Raw genomic sequence first — 19217 nt, 5'->3', positions numbered from 1 at the left:
TAACGATTCGGGCACCTGCACCTCCATCACATCACATAGAAGATTACTACCCACTGGAAGAAAAAAAAGAAGTTTTCTATATTCCATATTCCATGAGGAATTGATACAGAAAATATATTGGAAAATTATATAACTTTTCCTCACACAAACCATATCAAATATTTGCTGAAAGTGGACAACCCCTTTAATGCACATTTTATAATTTTACATTGTTGTTTTACAACAAGCAATTAGAAGGGAGGTGGGACATGTACACATCAAATCACAAGCACTGCTGAGTTACCCAAGCTTAAAATCACAAACATTTCTGAATTCTTACTGATACATCTGCAGTTCTGAAGGACATATGTCGCTGCTTTGTGTAATTCGTCATCCTGTGACTCAGCCAGAACCTGAATCATAAGTGGAAGTCCATTGCTTTTCAGAAGTTCATATTGATTTGCCTCTGTGGATGTTAAAAACAGATTGTATTTTGAGTTTCTATTTGATAATTCCCCCACTGCTGTGTACATGTTACTGTGCCTGAGCCGCCGACATGAATGTTTTCAGTAAATGGTGCAGCATGCTGGTCAATAAAATATTAATGCAAGGGAAAGGATAAAAACATATCAAACCATAGTTATTTCCTGCTGAGGTTTCACAATACCCTCTGATAAGATTTGTAAAGACTCTGTGGGAAATGCATATGAAATAGGGCTGTGCATTTCACATGTCATGACTATAGACTAATAGGAGTAATAACACTTTTATAGTCGTCACATTGAAACTATAAACTGTCATTGAATGTTATTGCATAACACATACCACAGTCGTCAGTGAGGTGGCCTACAGTAAGTACAATGCTGAATTTGTCTTCTGGTTCCAGAGTTGCACAAGACAAAAGGTTCATCAGACTGGATAGGATGTTGTGCTTAGAGAGGTGATGTACAGATTTAGCTAGGATACAAATACATTGTAGGTTAAATGTTACTATACATGCTATTTTACTACTATTATACCATGAAATATAAGAGTTATTCCAATCTAAGGAACTCTGACATCAAAATATAAGAAAAATAAACAAGGAAATGTACTCATAGATCCAGGCACTGTGCTAATCTTCTTATATTTCTTATCCATTGTCTCCTTCCTTCTAAAATCAACTTTTAAAATGATGCTAATGAGACTTCTGGGGGCTTCTGGGGGCTGTTACCAGAGCCCATCTGTGCTGCAGCTGCACAGACTGTCTAACCTTCCCCTTCTGCTCCTTCAGCATTTCCCCAACCCTGTGTCTGATGTAATCTCACTGCAGGACGTTTAAAGGGAACCTAGTGAATCAAAACCACAATAAGTACATTTTAGGGCCGATTGCCCGTGGCCGGACATGTATTTATAAATTTAGATTTAGAAAATTAACTTATCTCCATGGTCCGCTTCCAGTTAGGGGGGTGGGGTTTCAGGCACAGCAGTCAAGGAGGCATCTTTACATAACAACGCCTCCCTATATCCCTGTAATCTCCACTTCATCTCAATTTTCGCGCATGCGCTGGTTATCTATGCTCTGACCCTACGTGTACGCGGAGGGAGAAAGGCGCACTGTGCATGCACGAGAATTGGGATGAGACAGCAGCAGGCCAAGGAGAGGACAAGAAGCCAGGAGGCTGGGTCTGTTGTGGCTACAAAGAGATAAGGAGGCGCGGTCATGTACAGATGCGAGCCTCCTTGACTGCTGTGCCTGAAACCCCACCACTCTGACTGGAAGAGGACCATGAAAATACATATATTTTTCCAACTAGAGGCAGTGGTCTCAATTTAAAGACATATCCGGCACACGAGCAACCGGCCATACAAGCTACTTATTGTGGTTTTATATCGATTCGCCTGGTGACAGGTTCCCTTTAAGCACACAGTGGGAGGGGGAATTGCATCTTGCACACTGTAACAGCCTGTGAATCTGCAGCATTGAAGGGATCTAGTAACACCCCCAAGAGCCGGCTTATTAGCATAGTTTTAAATGTTGATTTTAGAAGGAAGCAGCACCGTGGCGCTGCCCCAGCCCCCGGTCACCTCTCCATGCCCCTACTCCTGTCCGGCCTGGCCCACGCACGCGTCTCCACTCTCTAGGGAGCGCGCCGGCATTTGAAGATGTAAAGGGCCAACGCACCACTTATTGACGCTGGCATTTCCGGGTTTCCTTTAAGGCCATGATTCCTTACTGGATCTTTGAGCTACTTAGCCATAGTGAAAGCTTCCTGTGTTACCTACGTTGTTCCTGCTCTGCTGAATTCCTTTTGTGATCTTGGATCTGACCTTTGACTTCTGCATCTCTGCCGCCTGCCCTGACTTTCTGCCTGTATCTGACCACGAGCCTGGACTCCGATTACGTACTGCGACCTTGGCTGCCTCCTTGACCTAGTCATACCTGTGGAACAACCTGGTGGCACCTCGCCGCAGCAAGAACATCCCGCTTTGCGGCGGGCTCTAGTGAAGACCAAGTGCCACTTATATTCCGGTCCCAGGTATTGGCTAGTACCATCTCCCGCAGTGGTCCAGGTGGTCCACTGACCCCAAACCCTGACATATAACAAATATAAGAAGATTACCAAAGTTACGGAGCCTGAATCTATGACTGATTTTTGTCATGCTTGATTATGATGGTAGATTGATGGTAGATTTCCTTTAAAACTTTTCCCTTCTAACATATCAATCAAGAAACCCATCCCTCCCCCCTACAGTCCCACCCTTTCCCCACCTGTCAAAACTACACACAGTAAATCACCTTCATGGCTAACAAAATCAGATACCATTGAATGGGAGTGAAGGTACGTATCAAGGCGGATATCTCAGTTTGTGTGAGGTAGTAAGTAGTAACATCTCCACTTACGGAGCAATTTCAGCGCCTGTTTGGATTTCTTACGCTCCACGTCCAGTTTTCCAATAAAAAAGAGTTTTTTTTCAATTGTTCTATGACTCTAACTATTGTTTGGGTTCCAACCATTGTTGTAACAAACAGCCCCTGGCGACCAGGCAAGACATGTGGAAAAACCTAGGGATTGTCGGAGACACGGATTGGTTTTCCTCCTCTTCCCTTGTATTGCAATGAACCAGATATATGATACAGATCAGTCCCCGGTGTTTTGCATTTGGGACACTCTAGCATACGATCTGGGAAAGATGGGAACAATGGCAAGTTGAATCTCTCCACTTTTCATTGCCTACGGCCATTCGCGAAGTCTGCCATGCTTTCAAGATATTCCCAACTATAGAAGAGTCTCCCAGCTGTCATGCCCAGCCCCCAAACGTCAGGTCCCGTTGCCCTAACCTCGCCCTCAGAGAGCGGTAGATAATAGAGATACCCATTCCCCTGCAATATGGGCAGATCAAGCAGAGCAGCAAATCTTGTGTGGTCCGCCTCTACATTCCTCAGCCTGTTCAGCCCATTAAGTCATAGTTGGAGATGTTTGACCTCTCTAATACTCCTCTCTCCACTCTATAAAGAGCTCTGGTGAAAAGTTTGGATGGTTCCATGGGGATAAATGTTTTGAGATAGACCACGGCATGTGATTCAACTTTCTGATCACTTTCTAGGCTGCGATAGTGTCTGTGCATAACCCTGCACATTTCACACTAACAAGGACCCCCCAACGGTACATGTAGGAGAGTGCATAGATCCCAGCGACGACAGAATTTCAACTCCACTGAAAGCTCAGAGTGGTGACTTATACACTTTACCCAATAATAATTTCTTTAATTATATAGCGCACATAGATTACGCAGCGCTGCACAGAGCGTGCCAAATCTTTCCCTGTCCCCAATGGGCTCAAAATCTAATAAACCTACCAGTGTGTTTTGGAGGGTGGGAGGAAACCGGAGGACACGGAAGAAACCCACGCAAACACGGAGAGAACATACAAACTCTTTGTAGATGTGGACCTGGATGGGACCGCAGCGCTGCAAGGCCATAATGCTTATCACTGAGCGACCGTGCAGCCTGCTAATCAATTATATGGCGAAATATCCAGGCCAAATTATAAACAATAATTTGAGGCCCCTTTCTCCATTAAAAGCATTTGTTTCCGAAGGCTGATGCTGGGACAGTGACACTACTAGAAGACATGTGAGATTTCTTTGTTTAGGCTCATTGGGGCATATTTACTTACCCGGTCCTGTTGCGATCCCCGATCTGGACTGTCCGACCAGGATGAAGTCTGGCGCGATTCACTAAGATCGTGCACCCGATATCTTGCATATGTCGCTTCCCTGCTCAGGTCCGCCGGAGTTCACCTTCTTCTTCCCGGTGTATGTGAGTGCATTGTCTTGCGACACAATTTGAATTTTAAATCGGCCACGACCATGCCCCCGATTTGTGTCGCATGAAAATCTGATCGTGTGTGGCAAAAACCCCTGTTAAATGCGGCGCAAATTGGAAATAGTCGGGATCCCCGACAGAAATGCGGTCCGCGGACCCTTAGTAAATGTGCCCCACTAGGTCTCTGTGAGTTAAAAGTAAAGAGATAGTATGGAGGGGATACAATAACTTAGAAATAGACATCATCTTAAATAAGGTAACCCAGGAGCTAGCTACCAGGATTGCTTTCTTGAAAAGAACCAAATGATAGGGTGGTAGATTACTATATAGCAGTGATGGCAAACCTTTTAGAGGCCGAGTGCCCAAACTATAACAAAGACCCGCTTATTTATCGCAAAGTGCCCACACAGAAATTTAATTTGTGATTTATACTCCCTTCTCTGTCACAGTTTTCATTCATATCAGCACCTGAGGACACCAACAAAGCAGAAAATAGTCCCAGGTAGCGCTGTCACTTTAAAATAGCTCTGTGCACAGCAAGTCCTGATCTGTCTGGGACTGCAGGAAGATACCTGGAGTCCTCTCTGATGATGGCCTGAGTGCCCACAGAAAGGGCTCTGAGTGCCACCTCTGGCACCAGTGCCATAGGTTAGCCATCACTGCTATATAGTGTTGCAATACTGACTACTCTAAGGTGGCTTTCCACATGCACTTCTAAATAGTAAACATTTTTAGGGACATTCCTGAGTACCTTGTTCACTTACAGTTTTCAGCGATACAAGCGTCCAAAGTCTTTGTAACCACTATTGCAAGTTTGGAATCACAACTTTTTACTTGAAGACCATTCACCAAATCGGAGAGGACATCAGATAATATATTTAACCCACCAATAGAGGCAAAGTAGTCTTGGGCAAATCCTAAATAAAAAAAAAAAACTACTGTGACTACTACTGTGTTATGTTCTGAAAATATTGTAGATATAACATATGTATCTATATACAGTATACAGGGTGTAACACAAAGGTTGGGATGGTGGAAAATCTCACGATATAATAAAATATACAGGCAGTCCCCGGGTTACGTACAAGATAGGGACCGGAGGTTTGTTCTTAAGTTGAATTTGTATGTAAGTCGAAACTCTATATTTTATAATTGTAGATCCAGGCAAAAAAAATTTGGCCCCAGTGACAATTGGAGTTTAAACGTTTTTTGCTGTAATGGGACCAAGGATTATCAATAAAGCTTCATTACAGACACCTTACAGCTGATCATTGCAATCTGGAACTATAGCAAAGCATTCAGAAAGCTTCACCAGAGGTCAGAGGGGTCTGTAACTATGGGTTGTCTGTAAGTCAAGTGTCCTTAAGTAGGGGACTGCCTGTATATATATTTGTGTCAAATAAATGATACCAAATTTGACAAACTGCCCGCTAAGCCTACCCCCACCCACTGTGGGTGGGGTGGGGGGCAACTTTCAAATCTTAAATGGGAACCCTCATTTTTTAATGAAGATTCTGATTCCCCAGGAACAATTACATTGATTCAAACTCAATTCGTCATTTTCATTGACCGATGACACTGTAATTACCAAATATCAAAATGGGAAAAAAAATGTTCAAAAATTGAGAAATACACATCGGATAACAAAAAAAATATGTCACAAATATTTCTTAAATGTCTATCCAATTATACTAAAGTTGATCCATTATTTCCAGCCCCTGTGGTGAGGTGGGGGAATCTTTTTGTAGAAACTACATTCAGCGTAAACCAGTAACAAGAATTAGGACATATTTGTTTTTTTGTTCTCTTTGTGGTGCTGGTTTAATATAATATCGGAGAGCTTGATTTTTCTTGTTGTCTACAAAGTTTTCAAATATCGAGTCCTCTACTTGAGTGCTCTAATTTGGTAACATTGTATAGCTTTTAGAAAAATATTCCATTTGTCGATTTTTATATTTTGTGTATCTATCAAAATACCCTCCTTTTAAACATTGCCTCCCACCCCACCTCACCCCTGAGTTTGCTATTAAATGATAGATTTTTAGTATATTTTTAGTTTTTTTCCATCCAACGTGTATTTTGCGAGGTATTCAACTGTCCAGACCTTTTTGTTAATACAGGGTATGACAAAAAAGTCCGGACAGTGAAATATCTCGAGAAATAGATGTCAGATGGAAAAAAAAACTAAAAATGTACATATTCATCCGTGCAGAGGAAATACTTGTTAACAGGTTCCCTTTAAATTATTTTATGACAAAGATGACACAGTGACAAGGCTGTGACAGACTTACTACTATTTGCAACAGTGAGACCAATGAGGGAACAGATAGGACGAGCTATCTCATGATGGAGAGACCCCCGAAGCCTCTCACTCGCCTGTGGAAATGCTGTGCTGCAAAGTTTCTGGTTTTCTTCTGAAAGAGAAACAATTAATTAATAAGTCATATATTGAGATGCAAAAATGCCAACATCCACTGCCATTGCCCTTCATGGTTCAATAACTCTCATTCATTTATCTGTCAGGGAATATAAAAGCTCTTACCATTCTGTGGGTTATTGACACAGGCACACAGTGCACTGCAGACAGACGACCAAAGCTGATATTGGGGATTTGTGCTTCCACCAGCCAAAACCATGTTGCATGTCAACATTTTGCTGCGAAGTATTGAGGAAATGTTATATAAAAAATCAATATTGCATAATAAATCAAAAAAGTATTTATTTATTTTACCTGAATAAAAATAGAAGGATATCAACACATCCTGATACTCTAGCAAGGCTTTGGCCAGTCTCTGAACAAAAAAAAAAAATTATATACAGTATGCAGCTGATTGCGGGAAAACAGGAAAAAGTGGGATTCTATCCTGTGGGTGAGACGGCTTTTGTGGGATGGTATTAACGTTTAAAGATTTATACATTTTCTGCTGAGAAGTGCCTAATGGGTAGCCCAAATATAATTTTGTTTGGAGTCTCAGAAAAACCAAAGGTACCCCTGGCTCTTTCCGTCATAGCAATGTTGATTGACAGCTTTCTCCTTAATACAGTGCATAGGGAGAAAGTTATCAATCAGCAAGCAGCCTGCTTCTCATGAATATTCAGTATTCACAGATAACAAGCATAATCCTAATAGCAGTAAATCATGACTTTATTCTGCTCTTATATAGCATAGTATAAATGTGGTGACAGATTCCTGACCTGGTGAAAGAGATACTCACTGTTATTGGAGACTAAGACAAGGAATATGTAAACACACATCCGTTTTAGGTTTATAGAAGATTGCTCATCTGATAAGATTGTATGGACATCTTCAAAGAGGGCTGATGTGCACAAGGTTTGCTGACAATACACTAAAATGGAAATCAAGAAGATATTTTGTGATATTTAACAGGTTACTCGACAAGAAATGCCAGGAGTGGGACATATTTTACCGTTACTTTCTGCTAGTACTGCTAGTGTATACAGGGAAGCTTCCTTTAATATGGAGTGACTGCTGGATTTGGATAAGTTATTGAGAAATGTTAAGCCACCAATTTCTCTGAAGTAGTCACATGCCTCAACTGTAAAATAGAAATAAAAAGACTTACGGTATGTCGTTTCTAAATAAATTATTCATAGGGGTTGTTTGTTTGGGACACCCAAATGCTTGCATCCCACTATTACAATTCTCCATTGGGTATAAGCATCCAGTAGTGCCTCTAATGTATGGCCACTAGACTACACTCCTTTGTTACAACGGAAAATGGTTCTTAGCTTTAGAGTAAAGCAAGTAGATCCTTTTCACAAATTTTAGCTTAATGCATTACAAGTTGGTGCTTATTCACACATCATTCTTTTTTTTCAGCATGGAGTTTGTAATTTTCACTGATGACTTACTGAACTATTCTTTTCTATGTGTTTTTTTTTTCATGTCATTTTTTACACATTTTTTTTTTCACAGACGACAATAGAAGTCTATGAGTCCGCAAAGACACTGATAACATTTGTATACAGTAATTTTGTTTGCTCTGATGATGCCAGGGAACCAGATGTTTTGCCTCCTAATTAACCATCAGTTTTGTTGTGGACATGAAGAAAAACTTTTGAATGAATGTTCCTTACTGTTATCTTGACAAATAGATCGAACAGCCGCCAAGGTCTCCTTCTGACAGCCAGGTTTGTCCATTTGAAACTTAAGACATTCTAGTAGGAGTTTTAGATCAGTCTTCATTTCTGCTAAAAACAACAAATATTAGAAGTAATTTAAGGGTACGAAATGTCTAGCCTAGACCATAACGGGATTATATTTGGCCAGAACCCAGTCAAAGTAACATATATATAACCGAGACATGGAAGTGGTTATTTGCATACACTTTCATTTACCTTCTGAACATTCAATAGTATATGACACATAGAAAGAGAAATGACATGCATATTACACACAATGACAGACACACTGTCAACTCTGCTCCATATCTTGTCTGCCATAACACACTGTTAGGATAAAGAACTTATCTGCCCGTAGCTTGTAGGTCTCCTCACAATGTGTTGTTGTTTGCCAGCTAGAAGTGTGTGCCTGTGCGCTCGTCTTGCAATGCTAGGGTTGGGGCCCTTGCAGGGAGCAGCTCAGCTCTGCAGCTTCAAACAGGAGAGGAATATGGCTGCCGACTCAAAGTCAGAAGATACAGGGTCGGAAACCAGGGGCAACTTAAATTGTATACATCAGGACTGATAGAGACAGGTTGGAATTATATCTGTGAAATGCTGTATTTTTGTTAATAACAGTGAATTAGAGAATGTGTTATTCTGAATATATTTAAGAAACTTGTCTTCGTGGTAATACCCCTTTAAGGGCAAACTAGACAATACAATACACCCAAGGGAATATATGTACAGTTGAAGGAGTGTAGATTACAAGAAGAGTACAACAAGTCTAGCCAATCCAATGGAAGTTAATTATCTTGTGCTGTACCAGTGGGGATAGGATAGTCAGCACTTGAAGATCCACTCCTGCCCTTTGTGATATTTTAATGGTAATAATACCTTATGAAAAAAAACAATGGTTACGAGGACTGATATGCTTTTATTGGAGGTGTAGACACACCCTTCATTAACATAATCATATAAATACAAAGGACAGTTGAGATGCTCTATGTTAAATATATGTATAAATTACAGAGAGGGTACCTAGTCTAGCACTAGTTATGGGCATACTGAACATGATCCACTTACTATGCTACCATTGAGAGTTATGTGTATCTCTCCTTACAAGGCCTCCAGAATAGTTTGAGACCCAGGTATGTGTTTACTCCACTGCTGCAATTGCAGAAATGTACCTGGAATCTGGCTGGGGTATATACGGTAATTCTTTGTCATTCTTGAAGATTAAATTCTTGTCTGGTTTCTGTAGATTCGTTACAATGTGCTAGTGAATCCTATATAAAAATGCCATATAGTGCAATACTGTAGTATTGCAGTATATGGCAGGAACGATCAGACCATCTAGGGTTATCGATCTTTCCCTAGAACTGCTATAAAACTAAATAAACAGTAAAAATCACCTGAGGTGAATCGCCTGTTCTATCAAAATATAAAACAGTTATTGCCGCCAGGGAACCACATGAAGGAAAATAGCGCCCCAAATGTCCGAAACACCACTTTTACACCAGTGGTGTAATAGAAAGTGTTCAAAAGGTTGCATAGTCCTCAAAATGGTAGCAATGAAACTGTCAGCTCATCTAGCAAAAAATGGCACCTTTTACAACTCTGTACACCAAGGTATGCAAAAGTTATTAGTGTCAGAAGCTGGCGAAACAAATTAAAACCTACCATATATACTCGAGTATAAACCGAATTTTTCAGCACAATTTTTGTGCTAAAAAGCCCCACTTGGCTTATACTCAGGTATATAAAGAATAAAGTCAGTACTCATCCTCCAGTGCTGTCCACCGGCGTCCTCTTCTCCCCGTAGCAGGTCTTCAGGTTTCCGGGCCGGACCAACAGATGCACCTCTTTGCAATCTGCCGGCACAGAACTATGACGTCAGCAGGCGGCGACACTGCCGCATCTTAGTTTCTCTGCCGGCAGATCCCATAGACATACATCTGCCAGCCTGGGAACCTGAAGTCCTGCTATGGGGGGAAGAGGACCCTGGGGGACAGCGCCGGAGGGTGAGTACTAACTTAATTTTTTTATCAAGTATTCTGCTGTGGATATAACTTTAAGGGGGCACTGTGCTGTGGACATTAAGGGAGCACTGTGATGTGGACATTAAGGGGGCACTGTGCTGTGGACATTAAGGGGGAACTGTGCTGTGGACATTAAGGGGACACTCTGCTGTGGACATTAAGGGGGCACTCCCCACCCTAGGCTTATACTCGAGTCAATACGGTTTCCCATTTTGTTTTTTTTGGTTTTTTTTTGTAAAATTAGGTACCTCGGCTAATGCTTGAGTATATACAGGCAGTCCCCGGGTTACATACAAGATAGGGTCTGGAGGTTTGTTCTTAAGTTGAATTTGTATGTAAGTCGAAACTGTATATTTTATAATGGAAGTTCTAGACAATTTTTTTTCTTTTGGTGTAATTGGACCAAGAATTATCAATAAAGCTTCATTACAGACCCCTTACAGCTGATCATTGCAGTCTGGGACTATAGTAAAGCATCCAGAGAGCTTCACCAGAGGTCACAGTGGGCAGAGGGGTCCGTCTGTAACTATGGGTTGTCTGTAAGTCGGGTGTCCTTAAGTAGGGGACCGCCTGTATGGTATATAAATTTGGTATCACTGTGATCGTACTGAACCAAAGATTAAAGTAGCTGTATCATTTGGAGCTCACAGTGAAAGTCATAAAAAGTTAATTTTTTCTCCAGCTTCCCTGTAAACGGAAAAGAATAATAAATAACGTCACTGAGAAGTAAAAATTGTTATGCAGAAAATAACCCCTAACACATCTCTGAAAAAAAATGCAAAAGTTATAGATTTTTGAAGGTGGGTAGCGAAAAATGAATGAAAAAAGTCTGCATCCTTAAGGGGTTAATACATGTTCAGGATTTATCTTACCAACAAAAGTTACTTTCCTTCCAAGCTGTGAAGTTTCTGCAGTGTCCATTTTCTAGAGAAATGAGGTACAGTTATAAGGTTATTCAGTAAATCCTATATGGTTACTTAGACAGTGGGAGATGGATATACAGCGCTGTGGGAATGGTACTCAGGAATGTTATGTGATATTTGGGAGTGTGAGGCTGAAATAAAGGAGTGTAAGATTTGTATACAGTAGTGTGAGGCAGGCGTATGGCAGTGTGCAGCTGGTAAAAAGCAGGAGGTATATACAGTAGGAATGTGAGGCTGAGATACAGATGTGTGAAGCTGGGTACTGGGTACGGCAGTGTAATGCTGGTATGTAAGATTGGTATACAGAACATTGAGACTGGTATATAGGTATTTAAGACTTGAATGCAGCAATATTTTGCTCTTATAAAGGATGGTTAAACTTGTTAACATCTATTGTAGAACGGTGTATCAATTGCCTCTGGTTATTTCTGTTATGGGGGACATCTCAGCTCCTGCTTCCTATCTCTTACCTCTGGCTATTTCTGTTATGGGGGACATCTCAGCTCCTGCTTCCTATCTCTTACCTCTGGCTATTTCTGTTATGGGGGACATCTCAGCTCCTACTTCCTATCTCTTACCTCTGGCTATTTCTGTTATGGGGGACATCTCAGCTCCTGCTTCCTATCTCTTACCTCTGGCTATTTCTGTTATGGGGGACATCTCAGCTCCTGCTTCCTATCCCTTACCTCTGGCTATTTCTGTTATGGGGGACATCTCAGCTCCTGCTTCCTATCCCTTACCTCTGGTTATTTCTGTTATGGGGGACATCTCAGCTCCTGCTTCCTATCCCTTACCTCTGGTTATTTCTGTTATGGGGGACATCTCAGCTCCTGCTTCCTATCCCTTACCTCTGGCTATTTCTGTTATGGGGGACATCTCAGCTCCTGCTTCCTATCCCTTACCTCTGGTTATTTCTGTTATGGGGGACATCTCAGCTCCTGCTTCCTATCCCTTACCTCTGGTTATTTCTGTTATGGGGGACATCTCAGCTCCTGCTTCCTATCCCTTACCTCTGGCTATTTCTGTTATGGGGGACATCTCAGCTCCTGCCTCCTATCCCTTACCTCTGGCTATTTCTGTTATGGGGGACATCTCAGCTCCTGCTTCCTATCCCTTACCTCTGGCTATTTGTGTTATGGGGGACATCTCAGCTCCTGCTTCCTATCCCTTACCTCTGGCTATTTCTGTTATGGGGGACATCTCAGCTCCTGCTTCCTATCCCTTACCTCTGGTTATTTCTGTTATGGGGGACATCTCAGCTCCTGCTTCCTATCCCTTACCTCTGGCTATTTCTGTTATGGGGGACATCTCAGCTCCTGCTTCCTATCCCTTACCTCTGGCTATTTCGGCTATAGCCTGCTAACTGTAAGTGCCCACCACAAGGATTTACCTGCTTTCATATTGGCTATGTTGAGCCTGTATGTAGATATGTGAGAATGGAGTACATTAACCTGGTATATAGCCCTTGAGGCTGACATACCACAGTGTATACAGCTGTTATAGTGCAGTGTGGGGCTGAGCCGGTGAGTGTGAGCCGGGTACATACATATATGGTTGCTAGGCTATACAAACAGTCATGGATGTAACTGGTTCCTAAGGAACTACCAGTGAGTCCTCCCAGACTGTGGCAGAGAGTCTTGATGATAGAGTCTTCTACAGACAGGACAGCATCCAATCAGCTTCTATCTGTCTTTCTTCTAGTGTAATGACAGAAATGATAGAAGACATCTTATTGGATGTTGTTTGCTGGAGTTTTCAAACATGAAGGGAAGAGTTTCTCTATATCGCACTCTATAGTATAATAATGGAGACAGAGAACAGAGGGCACTCAGGCGGAGATTGGGAAACGCAAGGCTGGCTGTGGACTACTGTGTACACAAAAATCAGTGGTTGGAGGGGCGTGCAGAGATTAACTAAAATTACTTGTAAAAGATCATGTAGAATTGTATTGCATTAGAATACAATATATTCCACAGTTACCACAGGAGGATTTTATTAAAGTAAACTATTTTACTTGTCTTCTATTCTAGTAGAAAGCAGGAACCTAAATAAGGGGTGTCTCACTGATCTCTTAGATTTAAATTTTTTTAAAAGCATGTGATACAGTTAATTGGTTCAGTAGTAACATGCATTATTTAAGGGGGTTTACCCAGGAATTCAAGTTAGGTAGGTGGGGGTCTCAGTGATCATGAAAACGAGAGGACAGATGGGGTCCTATGTACCTCAGTGGGACCCCTTGTCGCTCCATGAGAGTAATAGAGCAGACAGCCGCACATGACAGTTCTGCTCCATTCATCTCTATGGAGCTGACGGAGATCACCGAGCGTGGAGCTCGGCAATTTCCATCAGCACCATTGAGATGTGGATAGGGCCTATCTTGAATTTGTGGGAAAACCCCTGTAAGTGTTTATTTATGTAAATGTTGATGATTATGGCTTACAGCCAAGATTAACCCAGAAGTCAATATCTCATAAAATTAGAAAAATTAACCCAAAACACCAGCAAAGGTTTTCTAAGCAATTTAAAAGGTCCCTTAGGATTGTTAAGTAAAGGCAATTATGGTTAAAACCCACCCCCAGGTTACATAATGTCCAGCTCAACTCCCATATTATATAATATGCAGCCTCTGTTATATACAGCCCCTTATTATAAAATAAGCAGCTCCCGTATTCTATAATATACAGCCCCCCTTAAATAATATGTAGCACCCTTATTATGATATATACAGCTCCCCTATTCTAATATATACAGCCCCACTATTCTAATATATACAGCCCCCCTATTCTATTATATACAGTCCCCCTTTTCTTATATATACAGCCCCCCTATTCTATTATATACAGCCCCCTTTTATATTATATACAGTCCCCCTTTTCTTATATATACAGCCCCCCTTTTATATTATACACAGTCCCCCTTTTCTTATATATACAGCCCCCCTTTTATATTATATACAGTCCCCCTTTTCTTATATATACAGCCCCCCTTTTCTTATATATACAGCCCCCCTATTCTATTATATACAGCCCCCTTTTATATTATATACAGTCCCCCTTTTCTTATATATACAGCCCCCCTTTTCTTATATATACAGCCCCCCTTTTATATTATACACAGTCCCCCTTTTCTTATATATGCAGCCCCCCTTTTATAAAAATAATAAAGCAATCAACTCACCTCGACTCGACTCCTGTCACGATCCCGGCGGCACTCGCGTCCTCTTACCGGGTCTTCGGCTCCCTTGTGCTCTGTGAAGGGACGCAGCCAGCGTGTCGTCATCACATGCTGCCTGAGTCCTCTAGAGCAGTGATTTTCAACCTTTTTTGAGCCGCGGCACACTTTTTATACTTAGAAAATCCTGGGGCACACCACCAACCAAAATAGCACAAAATGACACTAAAACAGTCATAAAAGGCCTCCCTTTACTAATAAAAAAAAACCCTAGCGGCCTCCCTTTACTAATAAAAACCTCTAGCGGCCTCCCTTTACTAATTAAAAGACCCTAAAGGGCCTCCCTTTACTAATTAAAAGACCCTAGTGGCCTCCCTTTACTAATTAAGAGCCCCTAGAGGCCTCCCTTTACTAATTAAAAGGCCCTAGAGGCCTCCCTTTACTAATTAAAAGGCCCTAGAGGCCTCCCTTTACTTATTAAAAGGCCCTAGAGGCCTCCCTTTACTAATTAAAAGGCCCTAGAGGCCCCCCTTTACTAATTAAAAGGCCCTAGAGGCCTCCCTTTACTAATTAAAAGGCCCTAGAGGCCTCCCTTTACTAATTAAAAGGCCCTAGAGGCCTCCCTTTACTAATTAAAAGGCCCTAGAGGCCTCCCTTTACTAATTAAAAGGCCCTAGAGGTCTCCCTTAACTAATAAAAAGCCCCAGCCTTCCTTTACTAATTAAAAAAAGACCCTAGCTTCCTTCCCTATACAAATAGAAACCTTATATACTTACCCTTGAGATCTTCTTCCGCGTACCTTCACTCCTAATGGCGATCCGCCCATCTTCTGTAGCTCCTGCAGCTACAGAAGATGGGCGGATCACCGACGCGGGGCTTGTAGGTAAGTATGGGCGCAGAAACACGGGGGCACGGCGGCAGCGCTACACAGGGGCACCATGGTTCAGGGAACTTTCCCCGTGGCACACTCAACCGCGGCACACAGGTTGAAAATCACTGCTCTAGAGCAACAGAGCGGCACGGACAGAAGGATCTGTGCCGGCACCACTCTGTACACCATTCACGTCTGTCTCTTAAAGAGACAGGCGCGATTGATTTTTCATGTGGGCAATTCGGGCGGCAATCGCTACCCAAATCGCCCACATTATGGCCCCAAATTTCGCCGCCTAATTTAGGGCTTGGGAATCCGCCACCTGAGGCGAGATTTTCATCTCGCCTCATGGCAGATGCGGCCCTGCTGCCAATATTGGTGCTGTGCGGCAACTGGGTCTTGGTCCCTGGCGGTGATGTGTTGCAGCGGCGTTGTATACCATGTGATGCCGCACCTAATAGCGTAGGGACCCACTACAAGGTCACTGTAAAGTAGTTAGTAGAATGTAGCCTGGCAGCAATAGGTCATTGTATGATTTGTGGATGTGCGGTCCAGTTCTATTTTTCTCTCCCAATGTTATCATCTATTAGCGTAGGGCCACTGTGTTTTATTAACCGCTTAAGGACGCAGGGTTTTTTTCGCTCATTTCTCGCTCTCCACCTTCAAAAATCCATAACTTTTACATTTTTCCGTGTACAGAGATGTGTGAGGGCTTATTTTGTGCGTAACAAATTTTCCATACCGTGTACTGAAAAGCTGAAAAAAATTCCAAATGTAGAACAACTGAAAACGTTCTTATGGGGTGTACGTTTTACGACTTCCACCGCGCACTCCAAATAACACCTCTACTTTATTCTATATATTCAATACGATCACGGTGATACCAAATTTATATTTAGGTTTTATTGCGTTTTAATACATTTTAAAAAATTAAACGAATATGTACAAGAAAAATAATTCTTTGCCATATTCTGATATTAATAACTTTTTCATACTTTGTTGTCATTTTTGTGAAATGAGACAATGTTTTCATTGCTATCATTTTGAGGACTATGCAACATTTTGATCACTTTTTATTACATTTTTTGTGTAAAACGGTGTAAAAGTCGTGTTTCAGATATTTGGGCGCCATTTTCCGTTATCGCCAGCAATAACTGTTTTTATATTATGATAGATCGGGCATTTTGGGACGCGGTGATACCTAATGTGCTTGTGATTACTACTGTTTATTATGTTTTATATCAGTTATAGGGAAAGGGGGGGGGTGATTTGAATTTTTAATATTCTATAAATTTTTTTTAAACTTTTTTTTTTCTTCACTATTTCTTAGACCATCTAGGGTCGTTCCTGATTGTTCCTACCATATACTGCAATACTACTGTATTGCAGTATATGGCGCTTTTGCATATGATTCATTACAATGAGCCACTGGAAGCCACCAGGAAGAAGAAGGTGAACTCCGGCGGAACTGAGTGGGGAGCGACACATGCAGGATATCCGAGGCACAATCTTAGTGAATTGTGGCACAATCCATGATCGTCGGACATTCCGGATCGGGGTTGCGACGTGGACAGGTAAGTAAATGTGCCCCAATGACTTTTGCGTTTCACTTGGCTGTAAGCCATAATCATCAAGATTAACATAAAGTTCACTCTGTAATGACTCCATATAATACATTTCACTTTTTGAATTACGGAAAATAACTTTTTTTTAGATATTCTAAATTATTGAAAAGCACTTGTATTTCCATATTACCCATAATCCCCCAGTAGGGCATCAATGACTGTAGGACTCCACACACCTGCAGAAGTATCCTTAAACGGTAAAATCTCCATAAGGAGTCTACACACCTCCCAGTCATCAGTGCAGTCATAAATAGTTCATATTCACATTGCAAGTACCCCTCTGCCACTCATCTTATGGCTTAGAGTTATTTTCCCTTATGGGTGCATACTCCCTTAAAAGGTGTATTCCTACATAGACAAGTTTCTTAAATATACTCAGGATAAGCAGAGCGGAGTATAAGCCGAGGCCCCTAATTTTACCACCAAAACCTGGGAAAACCTATTGACTCGAGTACAAGTCGAGGGTGGGAAATGCATTGGTCACAACCCCCACCCCCCAACCCCCCCGCCCAGAATATAGCCGATGTCAGCAGAGCTCCTCTTCTGTCTTCCCCGCTGCTCCTCTTCTTTCTTCGGTCTTCTTTAAAAGCCAGCAGAGATGTGGTCAAGTGCTCTGCTGGCAGGCGCATACTATGACGCGGCCATTGATGACGTCATAGTATGTGCCGGCCCATAACATGGCCGCATCTGTGCCGACTGTTACGGAAAACTGGAGAAAGAAGAGGAGTCGGTGAGCATCGGGGCCGCCGGGGGGGTGAGTATATAAGTTTATTTTTTTTATTGACTCGTGTATAAGACGAGGTGAGGTTTTTCAGCACATTTTTTGTGCTGAAAAACTCGGCTTAAATACGAGTATATACTGTAATACATTCTCTAATTCACTGCTATTAATTCCAAACTGTCTCTACCAGCCCTGGTATACACATTTTCATTTGACCCTGGTTTCCGACCCAGGATCTTCTGACTTTAGAGTCGGCACACATTTTATTTGACGCTACACTGAGATCTTTTTTGCTCTCTGCCTCTAGCCCCCTCTCTTGCATTACAACTCATCACATTGTAAGCAGCGCTACAAGCTACAGGCAGATAAGTAATTTGTCCGGGGGAAGGGGGAGGGAGGCACATAGGAGCAAATGTAGCAGAGCTAAGAATGTCGTTTGCTATATGTATCTCATCATCTTTGATCTGTCTCATCTCTCTTTCTATGTGTCAGATACTAATACAATGTTCAGTAAGTAAATGAAAGTGTACATAAACCTGTACACCTTTATGATCTACCCACATTGTCAGCACACAGCATCTCACAGCACTAGAGTGATCACAAACTGTATGCTTAGAGAGTCCCTGCCAACACACTGGACTCTTATCACACCCTAGGCTGGTCAGTGTAAGTGCTAAAAAAGAAATAAAACTGTGTAAAATTGTAAAGTAAGGGGGTTGAAAATGATCCTTATTGTGTAAACACCACTAGGGGATTGAAATTTGAGATTTTTCTTTCATGGGCAAACCCCCTTTAAGAGGAGTCTTAGAGCAGAGATGTACATAAATGAATCATATATATGCAATGCAAATCTGCTGCATTCACAGTTACCAAAACATTGTCCTGTGTAACAAGGGCCACAACTTCAGACAAGGTCTGAGTTAGAAAATCTATTCTCTTACACCATAAGGCCTCATGCACACGATCATTATACAGTATGGGGCCAAACACAGTATTTTTAAGGTAATAAAGAGAAGATCCTTTACAGGCTCTTCATCTCTAGAGCAGAGAGCAGTTATAAAGAGTGCTTCTTTCTAGAGTGCCTGTCCTGTATTACACAGGCAACCCAACGATTGAAACATACATGGAGCCATTAGGAAGCTGAACACTTAATGCCCAGGGCAGATATTAATATTTGCTAGATTTCTAATATTCCAGGATAAACACATCTTGTTTTAGTGTAGAAATGTATGTCATCCTTGTACCAAACTAAAAATCCTTATAAGAATGAATTACTGCCATAAATCCAGTAAAAGCAGAGTGTCTGGACAATGCAGGACTTAAGTTGAATTTGTATGCGAGTCGGAACAGGTATATTTTATAACTGTACCTGTAGATACAATTGCCACACAGAAAAAAAAAGTATTTTCAACATTTTTTGATGACATAAAGCTTCATTACAGACACCTTACAGC

At 41.7% G+C, this 19217-nt stretch overlaps 1 protein-coding gene across 1 annotated transcript in view; it reads right to left on the bottom strand.

The window, feature by feature from the left end:
* The window catches only part of TERB1 (telomere repeat binding bouquet formation protein 1), a 45574-nt gene extending 32665 nt beyond the window's left edge, over window positions 1-12909 (bottom strand). The window contains exons 1-11 of the mRNA XM_072116545.1: window positions 12766-12909; window positions 11325-11376; window positions 8387-8500; window positions 7717-7845; window positions 7504-7635; window positions 7020-7080; window positions 6831-6943; window positions 6580-6702; window positions 5053-5205; window positions 805-936; window positions 320-445 (exon numbers count right to left, since the gene is read on the bottom strand). Coding sequence (XP_071972646.1) covers window positions 320-445; window positions 805-936; window positions 5053-5205; window positions 6580-6702; window positions 6831-6943; window positions 7020-7080; window positions 7504-7635; window positions 7717-7845; window positions 8387-8500; window positions 11325-11373 — 1132 coding nt within the window. The 5' untranslated portion in view covers window positions 11374-11376; window positions 12766-12909. The remainder of the gene's footprint in view (window positions 1-319; window positions 446-804; window positions 937-5052; window positions 5206-6579; window positions 6703-6830; window positions 6944-7019; window positions 7081-7503; window positions 7636-7716; window positions 7846-8386; window positions 8501-11324; window positions 11377-12765) is intronic.
* Window positions 12910-19217: the final 6308 nt, after the last annotated feature.

The sequence above is a fragment of the Engystomops pustulosus genome, chromosome 7, assembly GCF_040894005.1.
Source record: "Engystomops pustulosus chromosome 7, aEngPut4.maternal, whole genome shotgun sequence".
Taxonomy (NCBI): domain Eukaryota; kingdom Metazoa; phylum Chordata; class Amphibia; order Anura; family Leptodactylidae; genus Engystomops; species Engystomops pustulosus.
Note: the sequence above shows the minus strand (reverse complement) of the source record. Positions and strands in the feature narration are given on the sequence as shown.